This window comes from Macaca mulatta, chromosome 13, assembly GCF_049350105.2.
Source record: "Macaca mulatta isolate MMU2019108-1 chromosome 13, T2T-MMU8v2.0, whole genome shotgun sequence".
Taxonomy (NCBI): Eukaryota; Metazoa; Chordata; class Mammalia; order Primates; family Cercopithecidae; genus Macaca; species Macaca mulatta.
This window is the reverse complement of record NC_133418.1, coordinates 23,151,159-23,168,533: the sequence shown is the minus strand read 5'-3', so window position 1 is coordinate 23,168,533 and position 17,375 is coordinate 23,151,159. Positions and strand designations below refer to the sequence as shown.

Genomic DNA, 17,375 nt, shown 5'->3' with positions numbered 1-17,375 from the left:
ACCACAGACTTTCTGCTCTAGCTTGAGCCCAACCAAATATTCTCCATGAAATAGAGAAGTGTTTAAGCTCTGAGGATGATATGAATTCCAACTGCAAACTCTCAGCTGAATTCCAGCCCCGTACTCCCAGCTATATCAAGTCACCTCAATTTAGGGACTCCACTGTAACCTTCAACCCAACACATCCAGGACACACACATTGCCTGGCCCTTGCTACTCCTTGCTTTGCACACTCAAAGCAACTGGCAGATAGCAGACAATACCAACAGTCAACAACGGAATTATAGATTCACTGTGAAGTATCTAGTAGAAAATCACAAGACTTGAGCTAGAATTTAAATTGTAAGCAGCCCAAGGCTTTGTCCCTGCGCAGAGGACACTGAGTTCTGCCTGGGGCTTCTTGGTTGTTTCTAGAGGCTCCGTAGCAGACGGACTGGAGAAGAAGCTGCGGGTAGCCTTCTCAGAACTCACCAAGTCTCTTGCATCAAACACTGGACACAGGATCGAATGAGGCTCTGTAGTAGTTTTCTATGGCTGCTACAACAAATTACCACAAACTTAGTGGCTTACAATAACACAAGTTTATTATTTTACAGTTGTGGAGGTCAGAAGTCTGAAATAGGTGTTGCTGAGCTGAAATCCGGGTGTCAGCAGAGCTGTGTTACTTCTGCAGCCCCTAGAGGAGAACCCTTTCCCTTGGCTTGTCCACATTCTAAAAACCCCTGCATTTGTTGGCTCAAAGCCCCTGACTCCGTCTTCAAAATTAGAAGCATGGTATCTTTCAGTCTCTCTCTGACTCTCCCTTCCTGACTCCATCTCACAAGGACCCTTGCGATTGTACTGAGACCACCAGGATAACCCAGGATTGTCTCCTCATCTCGAGATCCTTAACATAATCACATTTGCAAAACTCCTTTGGCCATGTATGGTAACATATGCACAGATTTTGGGAGTAGGATGTGGACATATTTGGGGGGACATTATTCTGCCTACCATAGACCGTGAGCAGAATGAGCTTGATTTGGGGGCACCAGGCTGAAACACAGCCTCCTGTCTCCCTACCGGCTCTGTTCAAAGTAGAACTCAGTACGGGCCGAGGGCTCACTCTCCTTGGTGAGCTGTACTGGCTGCTGGGGCTCTGCCGGGCCACACAGGAACCAGCCAGGCCGGGCAGCAGCCTCGAGCCTGAAGGCGGAGCCTGAGCTGCTCTGGAAGAAGGTGAAGCGTGTGGCCTCTTCACCACCTTTGTACAGATCCTCAATGTTCACATCCTGTGGGGGCAAGGTGGATGGCTGCAGAACGAGGGTGCTGATGGAGGTGTTAGCCCTGGGGGCTTCTGGAGCTTGGCCAAAGAAGGACCTGACAGGGCTGGTTTTTACCCAAGGGACTGCCTTCTGCAGATTCTAGAGGGCAAGACTCTTGGCACTAGGTGCAGAGGGAGACGGTGGAAACCTGAGGGAGGAGGACATGTGGACCTGGCTGGGAATCCACAGATAGGCACAAAGATGCCAGAGCATCCCAGGGGCCAGGCCAGGTCTGCAGTGTCCGCTAGAATGGGGAGAGGCTTCTCACCTCCAGCTGTACGGAAGGCCCCTCTTCTGTCTCCACACATGCCAGGCAGCAGCTCCCTCCCTGGATCCCCAGGAAGATGGGGACCTTGGTGCGGTCCAGGCCTCTGTTAGGAAGTATGCAGATCTTCTCTGGGAGGGAAGAGAGAGAAGAGGCAAGGGACAAGGGAGCCCCAAGTTGCAGGCTCTTGGCAGGTAGAGGCTCAGGCAGGAAGGAACTGAGCATGGGCACACCTGGCCTGGCCCTGCATGCAGACTGGAGGGTGAGCCAGGACGTCTGCAGGAGTCATGCCCCCTAACTATTAGAGGCCACAGCTGCTCTCTGGCCCTTCTCACTGTCACTGGGGGCAGCTGCTGACCCTCTGCTAGAGAGGAAAAGGAAGAAGAGAAGGGAGAGCCTATGGCAGATGGAGCATGGGGTGGAGCTCACTCACCTGCACAGCAGTTGTCTGCAACAGGATCTCCCACCAGGAGCTGGCCATCTCTCATGTATAGAGCCTTCTGGTCTGCATATTTAATTCTGAAACAGTATGACAGTGCTGATGGCCCACTCCCTTTATGCACCACTGGCCCCCAAGCCCTGCCACCTCCATGCTCTGAATCACCAACTTGAGCATTTGGGGGATTTTCTCTCCTTCACAGGTGGTAAGAGGGGAACGATCACTCCCAAGAGCAGGTAAAGGCCAGGCCAGCCTTAAAGCAAGGAAGGTCTCCCGTGTTCGTGCTTTTCAGAGGCTGTGCTTCCTGCCTTGTCATGGTTTGGGGAGGCCTTCAGAGGAGAATGGAGAGCCAATGCCCTCTGACAGAGGGGTAGAGAAAATGTTCCTGGCTTCCTGAGAAATTTCTTAGTGCGGCTCAGACGACTTTAGGATACAGTGAACCTTATCTTAAATTTTTTGGGCCTGCCCTAATTGTTTATAAATGTTTATTCTCTTTAGTACGGGGATTAATTGAGTGTATACTGAAGTGTGAGTTGCTTTTCAGGTATTTTAAAGACTTTAAAGTCATGCAGGTTATTAACTCAGTCACCTGGCTGATTTCAAAGATGCCTGTCAGCCGCTGTCAGGGCTGGAGAGCTCTCATTAACCTTTTAGGGCGGAATCTCTGGACCAATTCCACCACCTCCAGGAGATTTTTTCTAGCTCAATAGCAGCTCATGATAATACCCTTAGCTAATGACTGTACATGTTTAAAGCAGGTTCACTTGCACAATAAAAATAAACTTCCAAAAAGATCCTGGGCTTGCTAACTGGCATTTCCCCTCCCACCTTGACAACCCAGATGTGACAACTCACACGCCAGCAGCATTCTGTTTGGAGACCAGAACCCAGGCTAGTTGTCCTGAAGCGCTGACATCTGTTTTGTCATTTGTGTGCTTCCTATGTATGTGTCTTGCTTCGCAGCTGGGCTGTCATCTCCTTGAGACCAGGACTGCTCCCCACCCACCGTGTCCAGGACACAACACTGGACATTACAGGGTCCATGGGAGGAGCAGAGAAAATGCATCCCAGAGTCCTACTTTGTTTTTCTTATGCCTCACCTCCTTCCTCAAAGGAGCTTATGACAAAATCACAGACAACAAAGTAGTAAAATATAAGGAAGGATGCAAATCTCAAATGAGATGAAATGTAAGTAAGTGTTAGAAGCCCAAACTGAGAGTAAAGGCCACAGGGACCACCATCAAGATGCTGTCATTGAGATTCAGAACTGTTTCTGAGATTTCAGAAAGGCGATGGAGCGGCACAAAGGACATGCAGTCTGATTCCTGGCTCTGCTTTTTGGTAGCTGTGTGACATGGGGGAAGTTATTTACCCTCTTTGAGCCTCAGCTTCCAGCTCTGTAAAATGGGGTTAATAACACTCCCCTTATAGACTTTTTGGGACCGAGATGAGGCAGTAGATTGGCTGGCATCTTGCAGACATTCAGGAAAGAGCTGTTGCTACTGTGGTGATGATGAAGCTTAATTATGGGGCACTTGCAATTTCTAAGGTGAGAAGGAGCCTCATCCTCTGACTCAGCATTCCTTTCCTCTTCCCACGTGATCCCCAGACCCCCTGGTTGGGAAAGCAGGGACATGCCAGGACAACTTACATGTAGTATCTTGCCATGGGGAGAGAACACATTCCTGCAATCAGTGGTGTCTGGTCCTCACTGATGGGGAGGAGAGAAGGGCAGTTACAAAAGGAGGCTGGGTGAAGCCAGGGGCAGACATGCTGGGGCTCAGAACTACTCAGCCACAGGCTGCACGGGTCCCCCAGGTCATTCACCTATAATTGGCCTGCCAGAATCCACCAAGGCTTCCACCAACCCAGCAGGCTCCAGGCAGCTCTGCTTCTCCCTGACTGAGGTTATCCGGGAGCAAGTCCAGCCACCAGGGATGTGAGCCTGGAACGTGTGTGCTTGCGCTGGTTCTGAGAAACCGGAAAACAGTTTCCCCAAATAGCTGAGCCACAACACTTCCCAGCCCTGAGAGTGGGGTGGAGTGTGCTGTAGCCTCCCTCACAGTTGGAGGATAAGCCCAGCTCAAACCTAGTCCCACTGCCCTTTGGGTCAACGGGGCAACACACCCCCACCCCTATAACTAGTCAAGGGTTAGATAACTAGAGCCCAGAGTGAAAGAAGAGAGCACAACTAGAAGGGGTTTCCAGCAGCAGTGAGGCTGGTGGGGTCCCCCCAGAGAGTTGGAAAGCATCATTCCTAGCGACTAGAAGTGCTTGGCCAAGACTGCTGAAAACAGCCCGTCCGAACTCCCCCATTCTGTTCCAGATGAAAAATGGCACTTGTGTTTTTGAGGGCGAACAATCTAAAGTGAAGATAGTGGCCCTGTGTAAATGCCAGGCCACACAGCTTCACATGACTCTGCTCCTTCCCAATGGGTTATCCTGTCCTAGAGCTCTTCCCTAAAATGATCACCCATTGGAAAGGCCAGTCCAGAATTCAGCATGGAATTAAACCCAGAGCTAATCAGAAGCTGGAAATTAGCTCAGGAAAGTAATGCAAGTATGACCAGGGCTGAGGTTTACCGAGTGGATCTGATTCTTACCAAATAAGAAGGGAATAGAGAAGAAAAAATATAAGAAAGCAGAAAATGAGAGAAGAGAAAGGAAGAAGGCAGGTGGAAGAAAGTAATAGGGATCAGGGAGGAATAGAGTAATGCTGGGGGACCTTGCGGGGGCAGGTGAGGAGGAACAGGTGGGTGCTGAGGGCACAGCTTCCAACCACCTCAGCACTCAAGTTCCAGAAACAGGACTATAGCCAAGGTGGCTTTTAGTACTGGGTCTGCCACTGTCACTTTGGACAAGTCATTTTCTCTCCCCAGGCCTTGGGGTATGACTTTGAGACTTAGAGTGAAGGATAATAGGGACTGACAAGTGCAAATTCTGGAGGGACGTTGGCACTGTGAATCAAAGTCTTAAAGCATTCTGTATACTTTGTGATTGCATGTGTTTCCCTTACTCTTAGGGAAAATAATGGATTGCCCAAATGTTTACTTACAAAAATGTTCACTGCATAATTTTTTACAGTAGTGAGAAGTTGAAAAAATCTAAATTTTCAGTAATAGGTAATTGGCTAAGAAATTATGATAAAATTCAATAAATAAGGATGTATGTGTTTGTTAAAGATATTGTAGAAGCCTGTTTTATCACATAAAATTTTTCAAAATATATTAGGTGAAAAATGCAGATTATAAATCCAATGTGCATTATCATTCCATTTAAATCTACACATAGAGACACATACATAGAAATGTTACTCGTGTTGTTACACCACTTACCTATGGCTTCATGACTAATTTTTTAAACATATCAACAATTTTCCTGTAATGAACATAAATTTTCTTTGTAGTATCAAGTCAGTTTCAACATTTTTTAAATGAAGTGTTCAGTTAAAGTCATTTGCTCCTAAATGTACCTGCCCATCCACATCACCTGGGGGACTCTGTATAATTACTATTTCCTGGGCTGAAGGTTCTAATTCAGTAGGACTTAGAGTGATTCCAGCAATGAGCCAGGCTGCTTGGGAACTGGTGTACTTTCATTCTTCACACTCATTAATACATAACAAGCCTTTCTTGTTAAAATACAGATTCTGATTTTTCAGACCTGGGCTGGGGCCTGAGACTGTACATTTCAAATATGCAACCAGGTGATGTCAAATGCTGCTGGTTCCTCCTGGCCAGCACTTTGAGTCCTAAAGGACCAGACAGTCCCCCAGTGCAGATAACTCAACAGCATCATGGTCTCAATGTAAGCCCACTTGGTGATGGGCTCCCCTTGGCCAAACCGCTGGGGCTTCTTTGGTTGTGGCAGTAGGACAGTGGGCAGTGTGGTAGCTGTGCCCAGATCTAGGTGGGGCAGACTAAGTGGAGGGCCCTGGGTGAAGCTGGACAGCAAGCTGATGACTCCCACTCTGGGTCAGTGTCAGCTCAAAGAGCTGGAAGAAATTCAGTGCTGGTCCAGTCCGGCTGGATCCCATGGGCCCTAGAAACCTCCCATTCTGGCAACAGTCAGAATGTACAGTGTCTCTCCCAAAGGCTCCCCTATTCAGCTCCCTCTGCCTGGGTTCTGATAGATTGTGATGAAGTGAGTAGGAGTAGGAAGCTAGTGTCTGGTCCATTAGAGAGCCTGGGTCTTGGTGCTGAGCCTCTGCTGTGTGCCAAGTCCTTCCTAATGTGCCACATGCCTCATCCCCAAAGCTTCCCCTCCCTATTGTCCTCAAGTGACTTTTCACTGAACTTCAGTCTGTATCCCTCTTTTCTTCCTCTCATTTCTCCCTGGACATGACATCTGGCTCTCAGACCTCCTCAATTCACCTGTCCTGGCTCAAGTACCCCTACCAACTAAACTTGGGCTTTCCCCACGTTCTTTTGCACAGCACACTGTCCTATCCTCCCCTCATTCTCCTGCACAGTATCTATGTGGCATGTTCTCTCCAAGACCAATATTAACTTCTGTGGAGCTAGATCCAAAGATTCTTTTGATTCCTTTGATATTTGGTCATTGCCTCCTTGGAACCCTTGACATTGAATGACTCCCTTCACACCTCTTTCTCCCATTGTAGATTTCACCTCCTTCTGGGACCACCCCTAAGGCTAACAAGGTCCTAAGCACTTCTATTTCACATCATATGAAGCTGCAATTCATTGACTTCTACAGCTGCAATGATCATCTTGGGCTACTGCCTCCCAAATGCAGACTGCACATTCCACTTTACCTCCTGCAGCCTACAGGACAGCTCACTTTGGACATCCTGCTGACATCCAACCAAATATATTTAAGATTAAGTTAATTATCTTCTCCCAGCCCACACATTCCTCCCAATTTCATCTATTTCATTGTCATAATATTCTTCTCACCAGTGATATTCAAAACCTGAGACTCATTGACAATATCTCCCACTTCTCCTGACTCAATGTCTAACTTATCAAGTCCCTATAGGTTTTTTCTTTAAAATACAACTTTGTGTTCTTAATCACCATTACTACTGTACTTGTATTCCTGGTTTTTCTACCTTTCATTCATTCCAACCTATGTGAGGAATCTGCACCCACGTTCTAAAGGCTTTTTTCACCACATCCCTGCCCAGCTCTATAATCTACAGTGATTGACTATTTTGCTACCATTTGACGCTGATTTTCTTGTGTGATAGCGTCTCACTTCTCCATGGACACCAAACCATGCCTCCTGGCAACATAATTCCTTTCTTATCTTCTCAGTGGAGATACTCACAGGTGTCCCATTGTTCTCCCTGCCTCAAAAGTCACCCCCTCTCATTGTCATCCATTCAGATCTTTTGATATTAAGATCACTGGAGATGATATCATTATAGATGGGTTCAGTATCTAGTTCTATCAAATTAATTACCAGTGCAGAGTTACAGTTTAGACATACGGGGTTATGTCTTTTAACCTCCAACCCTCAGTTTCAGCATCTATAAATTCATGGGATTAGATTATGTGGTTATGAAGGTTCTTTCTAGGCCAAACTATTTATAATTCCATGAGTCAGAGTTTAATGAATCTTTCCCTTACTATTGTAACTCTACTCTGAGCTCCTATTAAATTTTACTGTATTATTTATTGTTGTACATAAAGACATTCGTTTCCCTTATAAAAGTTAATAAGATCTTGAAGTCATGAAGCATGGCTTACAGCTCACTTGAAGCTCTCTCCAACCACCCTAATTGAAATACCCTGGTCCTTACGGCCAGGACATAGAAACACACACAGCAGACATTGACTAGAAAGGCTGAGTCCTAGACCTAGCTCTGCTACCAATTTATCTTGCCACCTTTTATCCCTGGGCCTTCAACTTATTATCATTGGATGGAAAGATTGAGTAAGCTATCTTTCAAAACTGTTTTAAGTTGCACAATACAATTTTATGCAGAATTCTAATGATTGTATAAAGGATAAAGGGCACCTGCTTTGCTGACACAGGAAGCAATGGAGACCTGCTAGTATTTCTCTTGCCTACAAAGAAGACACTGAGGAGCTCCGAAGGAGCAAAAAATAAATAAATAAATAAATAAATAAATAAATAAATAAATAAATAAATTTTAAAAATTAAAGAAAAAACAACTCTTAAGCTTCCACCACAGTTTGAATACCACTGGCCCAGATGGTTTCTTTTGAGATGACTTTCTAAAGTCAGTAGTTCTAAGTAGTTAAAAAATCTTGATTTGGCTTAACCTATTCCTTCTCCTCAAATCCCTTTATGTGCTCCTAAATGTTTTTGATGTCCCACCATGTTCTATGAGGGGAATATCTTGTTACCTAGACAGCTTGCCAGGAGGAGTGAAGGGATAGAGGGCCTATCAGAGATATTGACAGGAGAGAGCAGAAAAGAAAGAAAAGAGAGAGAGAATACTGCCTGTCCATCACTGACCTGCAGATCCTGGGTGCCTGGAACCCTTATCCCTGGAGACTCCAACTGATTTCTCCAGGGCATTGCACTGTGTTTATACTCTCTGGTAAGGGTGGGTCAGGCCTGCACCAATCTCTATAATTGGCTGCAGGACATGAAGGAAGAAGAGCCTGGGGATTTCACAATGTCTTTGATACAGTATGAATAATAAGATGGTGGGAATATTAATGAGCACTTGTTGAAGGGGGAGAGAGTCATCCATAAAGCCTTGGCAGAAACAAGGTATGGGGCCCCTGCTCTGTACCTACTGTCATTGACTATGTTATTAGTGGGTTTGCAGCCAGATAAACAGTGCTGGGGTCAGACATCTTTGGTGCCCCGCGAGGCTCCATCCTAGGCTTGAAGAGCTGGTGAATGCAAGAGAGAGTATGTCTGGCAAACCCAAGGACAGAATGAACTCTGATGGCTGAATCCAGGCTGTGGCCAGACAACCAGAGTAAGAGAAGGGGCTGATAGCACTGTGAGTGTGGCTCTGTTTGGAAAGATGAGAAGGGAGTCTCTGCTTTTCAGTGGGTTTAATTAGTTGGCACCGGCTTAATGGGACAGAACATCTAAGGAAACCCAACTGCAAAGATACTGACCTCAGATTCACCCTGAGACTGAGCAGCCATCATGTGCCATGGGAAATATGGCAGTGTGAGCAGAGCACACAGGAAAGAACACTCAGGTCTCTAATTGACATTACTTGACTCAATTCATCCATCCATCTACCCACCCGGCCACCCATCTGTCCATCTATCTGCCCATCTGTCCATTCTTCCATCCATCCATCCATTCATCCATCCATCCATCCACCCTTCTGTCCTTCTGTCCATCCATCCATCCATCCATCCATCCATCCATCCATCTATCCATCCATCTGTCCATCCATCCATCCTTCCATCACAAGGGTGGAGAAGCTTAGGTGTAATGTTCTCTGGAAACTAACAACCTTATTGTAATTCTTCCTCTTTGGTCATTTGCAAAGTTCCACCAAGGACTTCTTGAGGAAGTAGGATAGGTGGGTCTAAGACTCAGATGCCTACAGTATGAGAAATGAGAAAAGATGGGCAGAAATGGGACCAGATGTCTGCTTTCTGAGGCCAGTGATCATTCTTCTTCCACTCTCCCAATCTCTTACCCTTCTATAGGAAGAATTAAAGCATGAGTTACTATGTCAGGCAACCAATGAGTGTTTACCCAGCATTTACACTGCTGTGTGACAAAGACATTCAATACACAGTCCCGGTTGTTAAGTAGTTTTACAGTCTAGCTGAGGAACTAAGTCATAAACACTTGGAAGGATAATTAAGAAGACCAGACTCTCTCATTATGTGTCTCTAAGCTGTGGGCCAAGGGCATGTTGGAAACAATAGTGTCAGAGAAGCTCCTTGGGCAAAAAAAATCTTAGAATTGAAAGGACTTTAGGCCGGGCGTGGTGGTTCACGCCTGTATCCCAACACTTTGGGAGGCCAAGGCAGGCAGATCACTTAAGGTCAGGAGCTCAAGACCAGCCTGGCCAACATGGTGAAACCTCGTGTCTACTAAAAATACAAAAATTAGCCAGACATGGTGGCATGCACCTGTAGGCCTAGCTACTCAGGAGGCTGAGGCAGGAGAACCACTTGAACCTGGGAGGCAGAGGTTGCAGTGGGCCAAGATTGCACCACTGTACTCCAGCCCGGGCAACAGAGTGAAACTCCATCTCATAGACATGGAATCATAGTCTCCCTCCAATTGGAGAAATCTGTGCTATGGCATCCCTGAGAAATTGGTTAATTAGGCTCTGCCTCAACACCTCCAGGGTCAGGGACCACACAACCTCTTGAAGAAGCACTACCAATGTTTGTGGTCTTTGTGGTTAAAATATGGGGATCATATAGGAAAAACAGCCTCCACATAATTTGCACCCATTGGTTCTGCTTGTGTGTTCTCGAATTACACAGAACAAGCATATTCTTCTAAGTGGAAAGCCTTTAAGTGCTTGAAGAGGGCTCCCTGTGCATTGCTTTTTTCAGGATAATACCTCCCACATTGTAGCCTCTTCCCTACAGCCTGACCTTGGAACATTCTCTGCTCCTCAGTGTCTGCAATTATACAAACCCCGCATGATGTGAGTATTGCATCTCTGTAAATACAGGTCCAGACCAGTGATTTATAACAAAATTGCAGAAATCCAAAGCCACTAACTCTTTTTCACTTGTATGGTCATGATGTCCAGCCCGTACATTCCTGAAGGAGGCATTTTATATTCCTCCTTTTACTACTGACTTTTGTCGGCTCATCCTGGCTAAAGCTCTTCTGAGTTCTGTCATTCTACAAATGAGGAAGCAACAAATTCAGGCTGGAGAAACCTTCAAGAATGGGGTGGAATTTAAGCTGCTCCCTTAAGGGTGGGCCTGTTTAGATGGGTAGAGAAGAGGGAGAGAATATTCCAGGGTGGAGAAATAGTTTCCACATTATATACTCATTGTGTTTCCATTATGTGTCAAGCATTATGCAAGGTGCTAAGAGACAAACTTATACGTCCCTAACCTTAAGGTCATCCCAGGGTCCACAGACTCCAAGTTAAGGTACTACAGTGCAGGGAGGTGTGCACAAAACATTGCCAGATCAGAGAGCTGGGGGGGTCTCAACTCAGTAAAAGCTTCTTGGAGGAGGTGACATCTTAGCAGGGTATTGAAAGATGAGAGATTTATCTAGGCAGAGAGGATGGATGGAGGACCCAAAAGCAAAACAACACAAGTTCTGGGCCCATGGACAAACAGAGTGTGAACAGGGTCTGAAACACAGCCTGGCATCCAGAGCTTATGTTCTTGGCAGCCCTGAGAGGCCTGGGGTAGGAGCTGTGCTGCCTGTTGCCTGAGGACTTCAGTTGAATCTGGGCTGGAGCTGGCGAGGCCCATAGAGGCAGCCCCGTCTGTCCCGGCCACCTCCTTGCTAGTGCCTCAGTGGACTCTCAACCTACCAAGCTGGTCCGACAGGCGAGGTGCAGGTGGAATACCTGGGGCTCAGATATGGGCTCCTCCTCTGGCTTCTGCTCCCATTCCCCAGGGTTTGGGTGGGGACACTGGAGTCGATTCCTGGCACATAAGACTAGAGGATCTCAACCTTGCAGAACCAGGTGATTCAACAAATGTTGTATTATTGGCTTTTAAATAGAATATTTGGGTGAATGAAGGATAGTTGTTCATTGTGAGAAAGAAAATAAAAAGTATTGGAAAAAATTGCAATAATAAAACGAATGCATTTGTTTCTCTTTCTCTGCATATTAGTTATCTATTGCTGCATAACACATTAGACCAAAACTGAGCAACTTAGAACAACGAACTTTGATTATCTCACAGAGCCTCTGCTTCTAGGTTCACTTATGTGGCTGTGGGCAGGAGACTTCGTTTTTTACCACATAAGTCTCTTTACAGGCCTACTCATAGCACGGCAGCTAGCTTCCCCCAGAGCGAGTGAGCCAAGATAGACTGGGGGGCAGTGGGTGGCAGAGAGAGAGAGCGCAAGTAGAAGCTGCAGTGTCTTTTATAACCTAATCTTGGAAGTGGCAGGCCATCAGTTCTGCCATATTCTATTAGTCACGAAGACAACTCTGGTACATTGTGGGAGGGGATACACACAGAATGTGAACACGAGGAGACAGGGATCATTTTAGCAGCTGTATTCATTTTCGAGAGCTGCCAAAACCAACTATCCTTGGTGGCTTAAAACAGTCGAAATTTATTCTTTCTTCATTCAGGAGGCTAGAAGTCTGAGATTAAGGTTTCAGCAGAGCCGTGATCCCTCTAAAAGCTCTAAGGAAGAATTCTTCTTTGCCTCTTCCAAGCTTCTGATGGTTGCCACAATCCTTGGTGTTTCTTGGCTTGTGGCTGCATCACTCCTATCTCTGCCTTCGTCTTTACATAGTCTTCTTCCCTGCATCTCCTCTGTGTCTCTGTGTCCTCTCCTTTTCATACAAGGATACCAGTCATATTGAATTTAGGTTTACCTTCATCCAGCATGACCTCGTCTTAACTAACTGCATCTGCAGAGACTTTATCTCCAAATAAGCTCACAGACCGAGATTCCAAGAAGGATGTGAATTTGCAGGGGACACTCTTCAATCAGTACAGCAGTCTTCTTAGAGACTGGATCCCAAGCCTTGCAATCCCAGGGTCTGTGATCCTTCTAGGAAAGAATTACCAGATGATTTTTGTTCTCTAAGTTCCTTACCCAGGAGATTCCAGCCACACAAACTCATCACAGCCTTCTCCTCAGTGGCTTTGCTGAGATCTGTTTCCTGATCACTACAACAACAAACCAGAGCAGCAGAGCTCAATTCAGTTTGAATTTAACTCTGGGGAAGTGGAGGCTGAGGGCAATCAGAGATGATGTCTACTCTGGTTACCTCAAGATTAATTTCTTTTCTTGTTATTATACAAGCAGTTGATCTTCATCGTAGAAAAATTAGGAAATGCAGATAAATGAAAAGAATTAAAAGAAAAATCACCTATACTGCCACCACCCTGGCATTGCTACAATTGAAGTAAACTCTTCCAGACCTTTTTACTATGAAGCAATATATAAATAGGTATTTTTAAATTAAAATAAATTGCAATATATGCCACTTTGTAAGTTGCTCTTCTCAGTATGTCACAAGCACTTTTTCATGGGACTAGAGACCAGCATCTGGGATTTTGATTGTATCTTGGGTTTTTAGAAAAGGATCGGCATGCCCTGCTTATTTTTTATCTTCTGAGCTCGAGCCATTTCCTCTGACATCACCACCTCCTCAGGCCCACAGCAAGAGGATGAGGGTAGAGATAGAAAAGGTAGCATATGACAGTGTCAAGATTAAAGGGAAGGGGGTGGGGCTGGGCCGAGGGCCATGGATCCCTAACTCTATGACCACCTCCCTCTCCTGCACAATGGTGAGTGACAGGACTTCATGTGGAGAGCTACTGATCCTGTAAGGCTCAACTGGGGACAGATTGGCCTGTGGGGCTCAGGGTAACACTGGTCAGTTACCATTAAGCAGGAATGATTCCCACCACTCCCCCACCCAACCCCCATAGAAATATTTTCATGTTATTCCCAGTTTACCCCACATGGTTTTTACAAGGTTCCACAGCAGTAGCACCATCCGGCAGGGGAGGACCATGGACTGAGCTCCAAATCTCAGAATTTACCCAAACTGGGAACCAGAAGAGAAGGTGGCCAGGTGCCCAGTAAGTCAGAGGTGGGGGTCCTGAGAGCAGAGAGAGTGATCGTCCGCCATGGGTCTCCTCCACTCACCCCTCACCCGAGCTGGTCTGCCCAGGGAGTTCTGGGGGGCATATTGCCCTAGTCACACTGCTGGAAGTAGAAGTCTGTGATGGGGGCATTCCAGCCGGCATTGTCGGGAAGCTGGGTGAGTCTGACAGGCTGATCAGCTTCAGGCACCGTGCACAGGAACCAGCCCGGGTAGGCGGCCGACTCGAAGCTGGAGGTGAGCCCCATGTCCCGCCGGTAGAAGGTGAAGCTCTTGGATTCCTTGGCGCCAAGATAGAGCTCCATGATGTTCACTGGCTGCCGGCAGAGGAGGGCAGGGCAGGTGAGGGCAGAAGCAGGGGCAGAGGGAGGGCTGGCCAGGGTCCTTAGGGAGGAGGCAGAGCTGCCATCAACAGAATCCCTCCAGGGTGTCCCACAGCACCAGGGCTGTGGGCTGCCCAGCTTCAGTGGGCTCAGCATCTGTGGCTCAGTCCCCAGTGAGGATGCCCCAAGTCTCACCTCTAGTGTTAGAGTCGGCTCCTGCCCCGCCCCACATGACAGGCATTGGCTTCCACCCTGGACGCCCAGGATGACGGGGGACAGGCTGGCATCCAGCCACCGATTGGGGACCACGCTGATCTCTTCACCTGTGGGAAGGAGGCCAGATCAGGGCCCTGGATGCCTTTCCCTCCTTCTGCCACTGGCCTGGGCTCTGGGGCACAGGACTGCTGTGAGACGGCCTGCCCCCAGGCTGGGCAGAAGGGAGGCCTCTCAGCAGCTGTCATGACATGGCCTCTCCTGTCCACTGGCCCAGAGCGGACATCAAGGCATGGAAGCACATTGTACCACCTCCACCCCACCCTCTAGTTCAGGGTCAAATCTTCAAGCCTCTATACCCCAAAATAGATGCAACCCCCTCCTTTAAAAAGGTCCGTTGGGTCTCAGGCCTTTTTCTGAAGCCTGTCTTGATGAGCCCCCCTTTGGAGTTGTTTGGACAACTTTCTACACCCTGTGAGGCTGCTGAGAGCAAAAGAGGGTCTCATTCCTCTCTGTACATCCCCTCACCACCCACATACATCAGACACATATATGCACACCCCAAATACACACACAGATACATGCAGGCACACATATACATATACACACATGCTCACACATTCATACCTGCATTCACACATACATGGTTATGCACAGATACATTCATGCACACATATGCTTACACATATATGCCTCCATGTACACGTACATACACCAGTAAGCACACACATACACATATGGCCTAGCTGAATATCTACCTGGCATCTGTGCTCAGCAAATGTGCGCCAGGTGGGCAGGTGTGAACTATTTTAGAGAGGGACCTGTTGCAGTGCGTGGGGCAGAGTGAGCAAGCAGGAGGTCCAACAATGCCACCTGTTCTCTGGGTCCCTCCCACTCTGAGTGACTGAGGATCTTCAGAGAGCAGAGGGGACCCAGGGTGGAGAGGCAGAAACTGACTCCCATATGGGAAAAAAGGTGTAGAGAGTTTACTTTAGTTCTCTGCTTGGTACTGGCTCCCAGGGAATGCAATGCTTGACCTAAATCCACCTGTAAGGGAATGACAAGACAAGCCTCTTGGAAAACATTCCCACTTCTGCATAGAAGCTTCAGGTGGCCCCAGAGCCTGTGTCTTCCCTTTGCTGAGAGGTGTGGTATTTTATTTGCCTTTGCTTAGAGGCTGGTTTGTGCTGCCCGAATGCCTGGGCTCTGTAGGCCTGTGCTCACCTGTATGACTATTCTAAGCCCTCTTCAGGCCCCCTCCCCTCAGAGTGTATAGAGACCAAGGAAAGTGGGTCATGTTTCATCACCAACCTTTAATGACCTTCCCTGCATGCAGCCCTCCAGCTAGAAGCTGGTTATTATGCAGATAAAGAACCTTCAATGCCGAGTCCTTCATTCTGAAACATCAGGAAGGGGTGAGGACTACATTAGGGGGAGGGCGTACACTCCAGTATGCCTTCGGTCCAGAGAACTCCCTGATCTCAGGCATTTTGTCTCTTTTTCTTCCTACTGTGCCAGAAGTAACAGCGCAGCCTTCTCTCCCAGCCCTGCTGGGCTCATGCCCTACCATGAGGATGACCCCACAGTCTCCCACTGGGGTCTGTGGTTTGCTTCTTCACCCTATTCCACCTTTTCTGCCCCAACCCATCTCCTATTGGAAGAAAAGCTGCACAGTGAGTCAGAGCCCTAGGTTCTTGCCCCAGCTCTGCCTCCGGTGCTGCTGAGTCGCAGCAGACAACTCTCTCGCCCACTCTGGGCCGGAGCCTCCCCATTGCTACACTAAGATGATGGGTTGGATAACACCCAAGCTTCTTCCAGATTAAAGCCTGATTCTTCAGTTCTTCAAGATACATGTATTTCTATTTGGCCATATATTCCTTACTAAGTGAGGAGTTTCTTTCAATTTAAATTTCTTTTATTTTACTTTTCAAAGTTGTTTCTCATCTATGAACTAAGTTCATTTCCTGACATCCTACGAGGAGGAAGATGTATCCTAAAGTGGGTTTCTCCAAAAGTTATATGGGGGAAAAGGAGGCAGTATAAAAACTGGGTCGATACATGGCTAAAGATGATTCAACAAGTTGCCTTACTTCAGAAAGTCTCAGAGTCACTCATATGCTGAGCTGTACTGTGGTTCTCTTATGAGAGGATGTAGAAAGGAGAATTCCCTGCATTTACTTGATCAGAGAGCTCTACTGTGTAAAGCATCTCCTGGATGCCTCTATGGGCCTCCTCTAATAGAGTCCCATAGAACACATTGTGGGAAGTGCTTTATTAGACTGAGAGAAAGGACCACTCTCATCCTTTGTTGTAAAGCCCAGAGCATGGCAGAGTGTCTGGCTTGGTGCATGCCAGTGGGTGGACAGACTGACTGATGGTCATGGGTTTTGTTTTATTATTATCCCCAAAGAGCAGCAGGGCATGAGGGGCAAAGAGTGGGTGAGCTGACATTAATTCGCTGTGCTGGGGGTCAATGGCGGAGCTCTGAGCTGGGATCCTGGCTCCCTTTCCCATCTTGGATAGACTTGGCTGCAGCTCTAGACTGGGTGGTTCACTTGTCCCCCTCAGCATCAGGGAACCCTTGTGAGATGGCTTGCCCCAGTCCTGGCCCTATTTGAAAAAGGCTGGGAAAACTTCTCTAAGAGTAGTGCGGTGCTGGTCACAATTTCCCCGCTGCAATGGCTGTCCCTCCCTTCCTCCCTCCTGCTCAGAACTGGACAACGGGTCTATCCAGAACTCACTTCCCCCAGAGGACCTCCGAACCAGGGCCTCATACACTCACCGGAAGCACAGCGCCCCACTCAGGACCATCTTGAGCTCCACAGGGTGTAGACTCCCCTATTTTGGAATAAACAACAGAAAATCATGGAGAGAGAGGCTGAGTTGGCTGGGGTCTGGGGAGCAAGAAGCCACACCAAGCCCCCCAGCATGTGAACAGCTTCCACAGAGCAGATTCTGGGTCTGGGATAAGGAGACAGCTCCGCCCCCACCAGCGCCGCAGAGCATACCTCAGAATGTTCCTTTCTCCCGGCAGAAACTGTGGAGTCTGCTTGTTCCTGCAAAGATGCCTCAGCCTTTTAAGTAAGGCCTAGGGAGGGGCCCTGAAACTGCCAGGACCTGAGGAGGAGCA

At 47.5% G+C, this 17,375-nt stretch overlaps 2 protein-coding genes across 3 annotated transcripts; both read right to left on the bottom strand.

Annotated features, from left to right (window-relative positions):
• Window positions 1-566: 566 nt before the first annotated feature.
• On the bottom strand, window positions 567-8,502 carry IL1F10 (interleukin 1 family member 10). Of its 2 annotated transcripts, XM_015113174.3 has the most exons (5): window positions 8,456-8,502; window positions 3,660-3,719; window positions 2,003-2,088; window positions 1,573-1,700; window positions 567-1,271 (listed from the first exon to the last, which is right to left on the bottom strand). In XM_015113174.3, exons 2-5 carry the CDS (start codon window positions 3,689-3,691, stop codon window positions 1,059-1,061), a joined length of 459 nt encoding a protein of 152 aa, XP_014968660.2. In that variant the 5' UTR covers window positions 3,692-3,719; window positions 8,456-8,502; the 3' UTR covers window positions 567-1,058. The 2 variants fall into 2 exon arrangements, with proteins under 2 accessions (XP_014968660.2, XP_028687961.2); XM_028832128.2 differs by lacking the exon at window positions 8,456-8,502 and having other exon boundaries at window positions 3,660-4,111.
• Window positions 8,503-11,756: 3,254 nt separating this feature from the next.
• On the bottom strand, window positions 11,757-17,083 carry IL36RN (interleukin 36 receptor antagonist). The gene is made up of 4 exons (XM_028832127.2): window positions 17,028-17,083; window positions 15,557-15,642; window positions 14,228-14,355; window positions 11,757-14,026 (listed from the first exon to the last, which is right to left on the bottom strand). The coding sequence occupies exons 1-4, from the start codon at window positions 17,054-17,056 to the stop codon at window positions 13,802-13,804; spliced, it is 468 nt and encodes a 155-aa protein (XP_028687960.2). The 5' UTR covers window positions 17,057-17,083; the 3' UTR covers window positions 11,757-13,801.
• Between the last annotated feature and the right edge of the window lie 292 nt (window positions 17,084-17,375).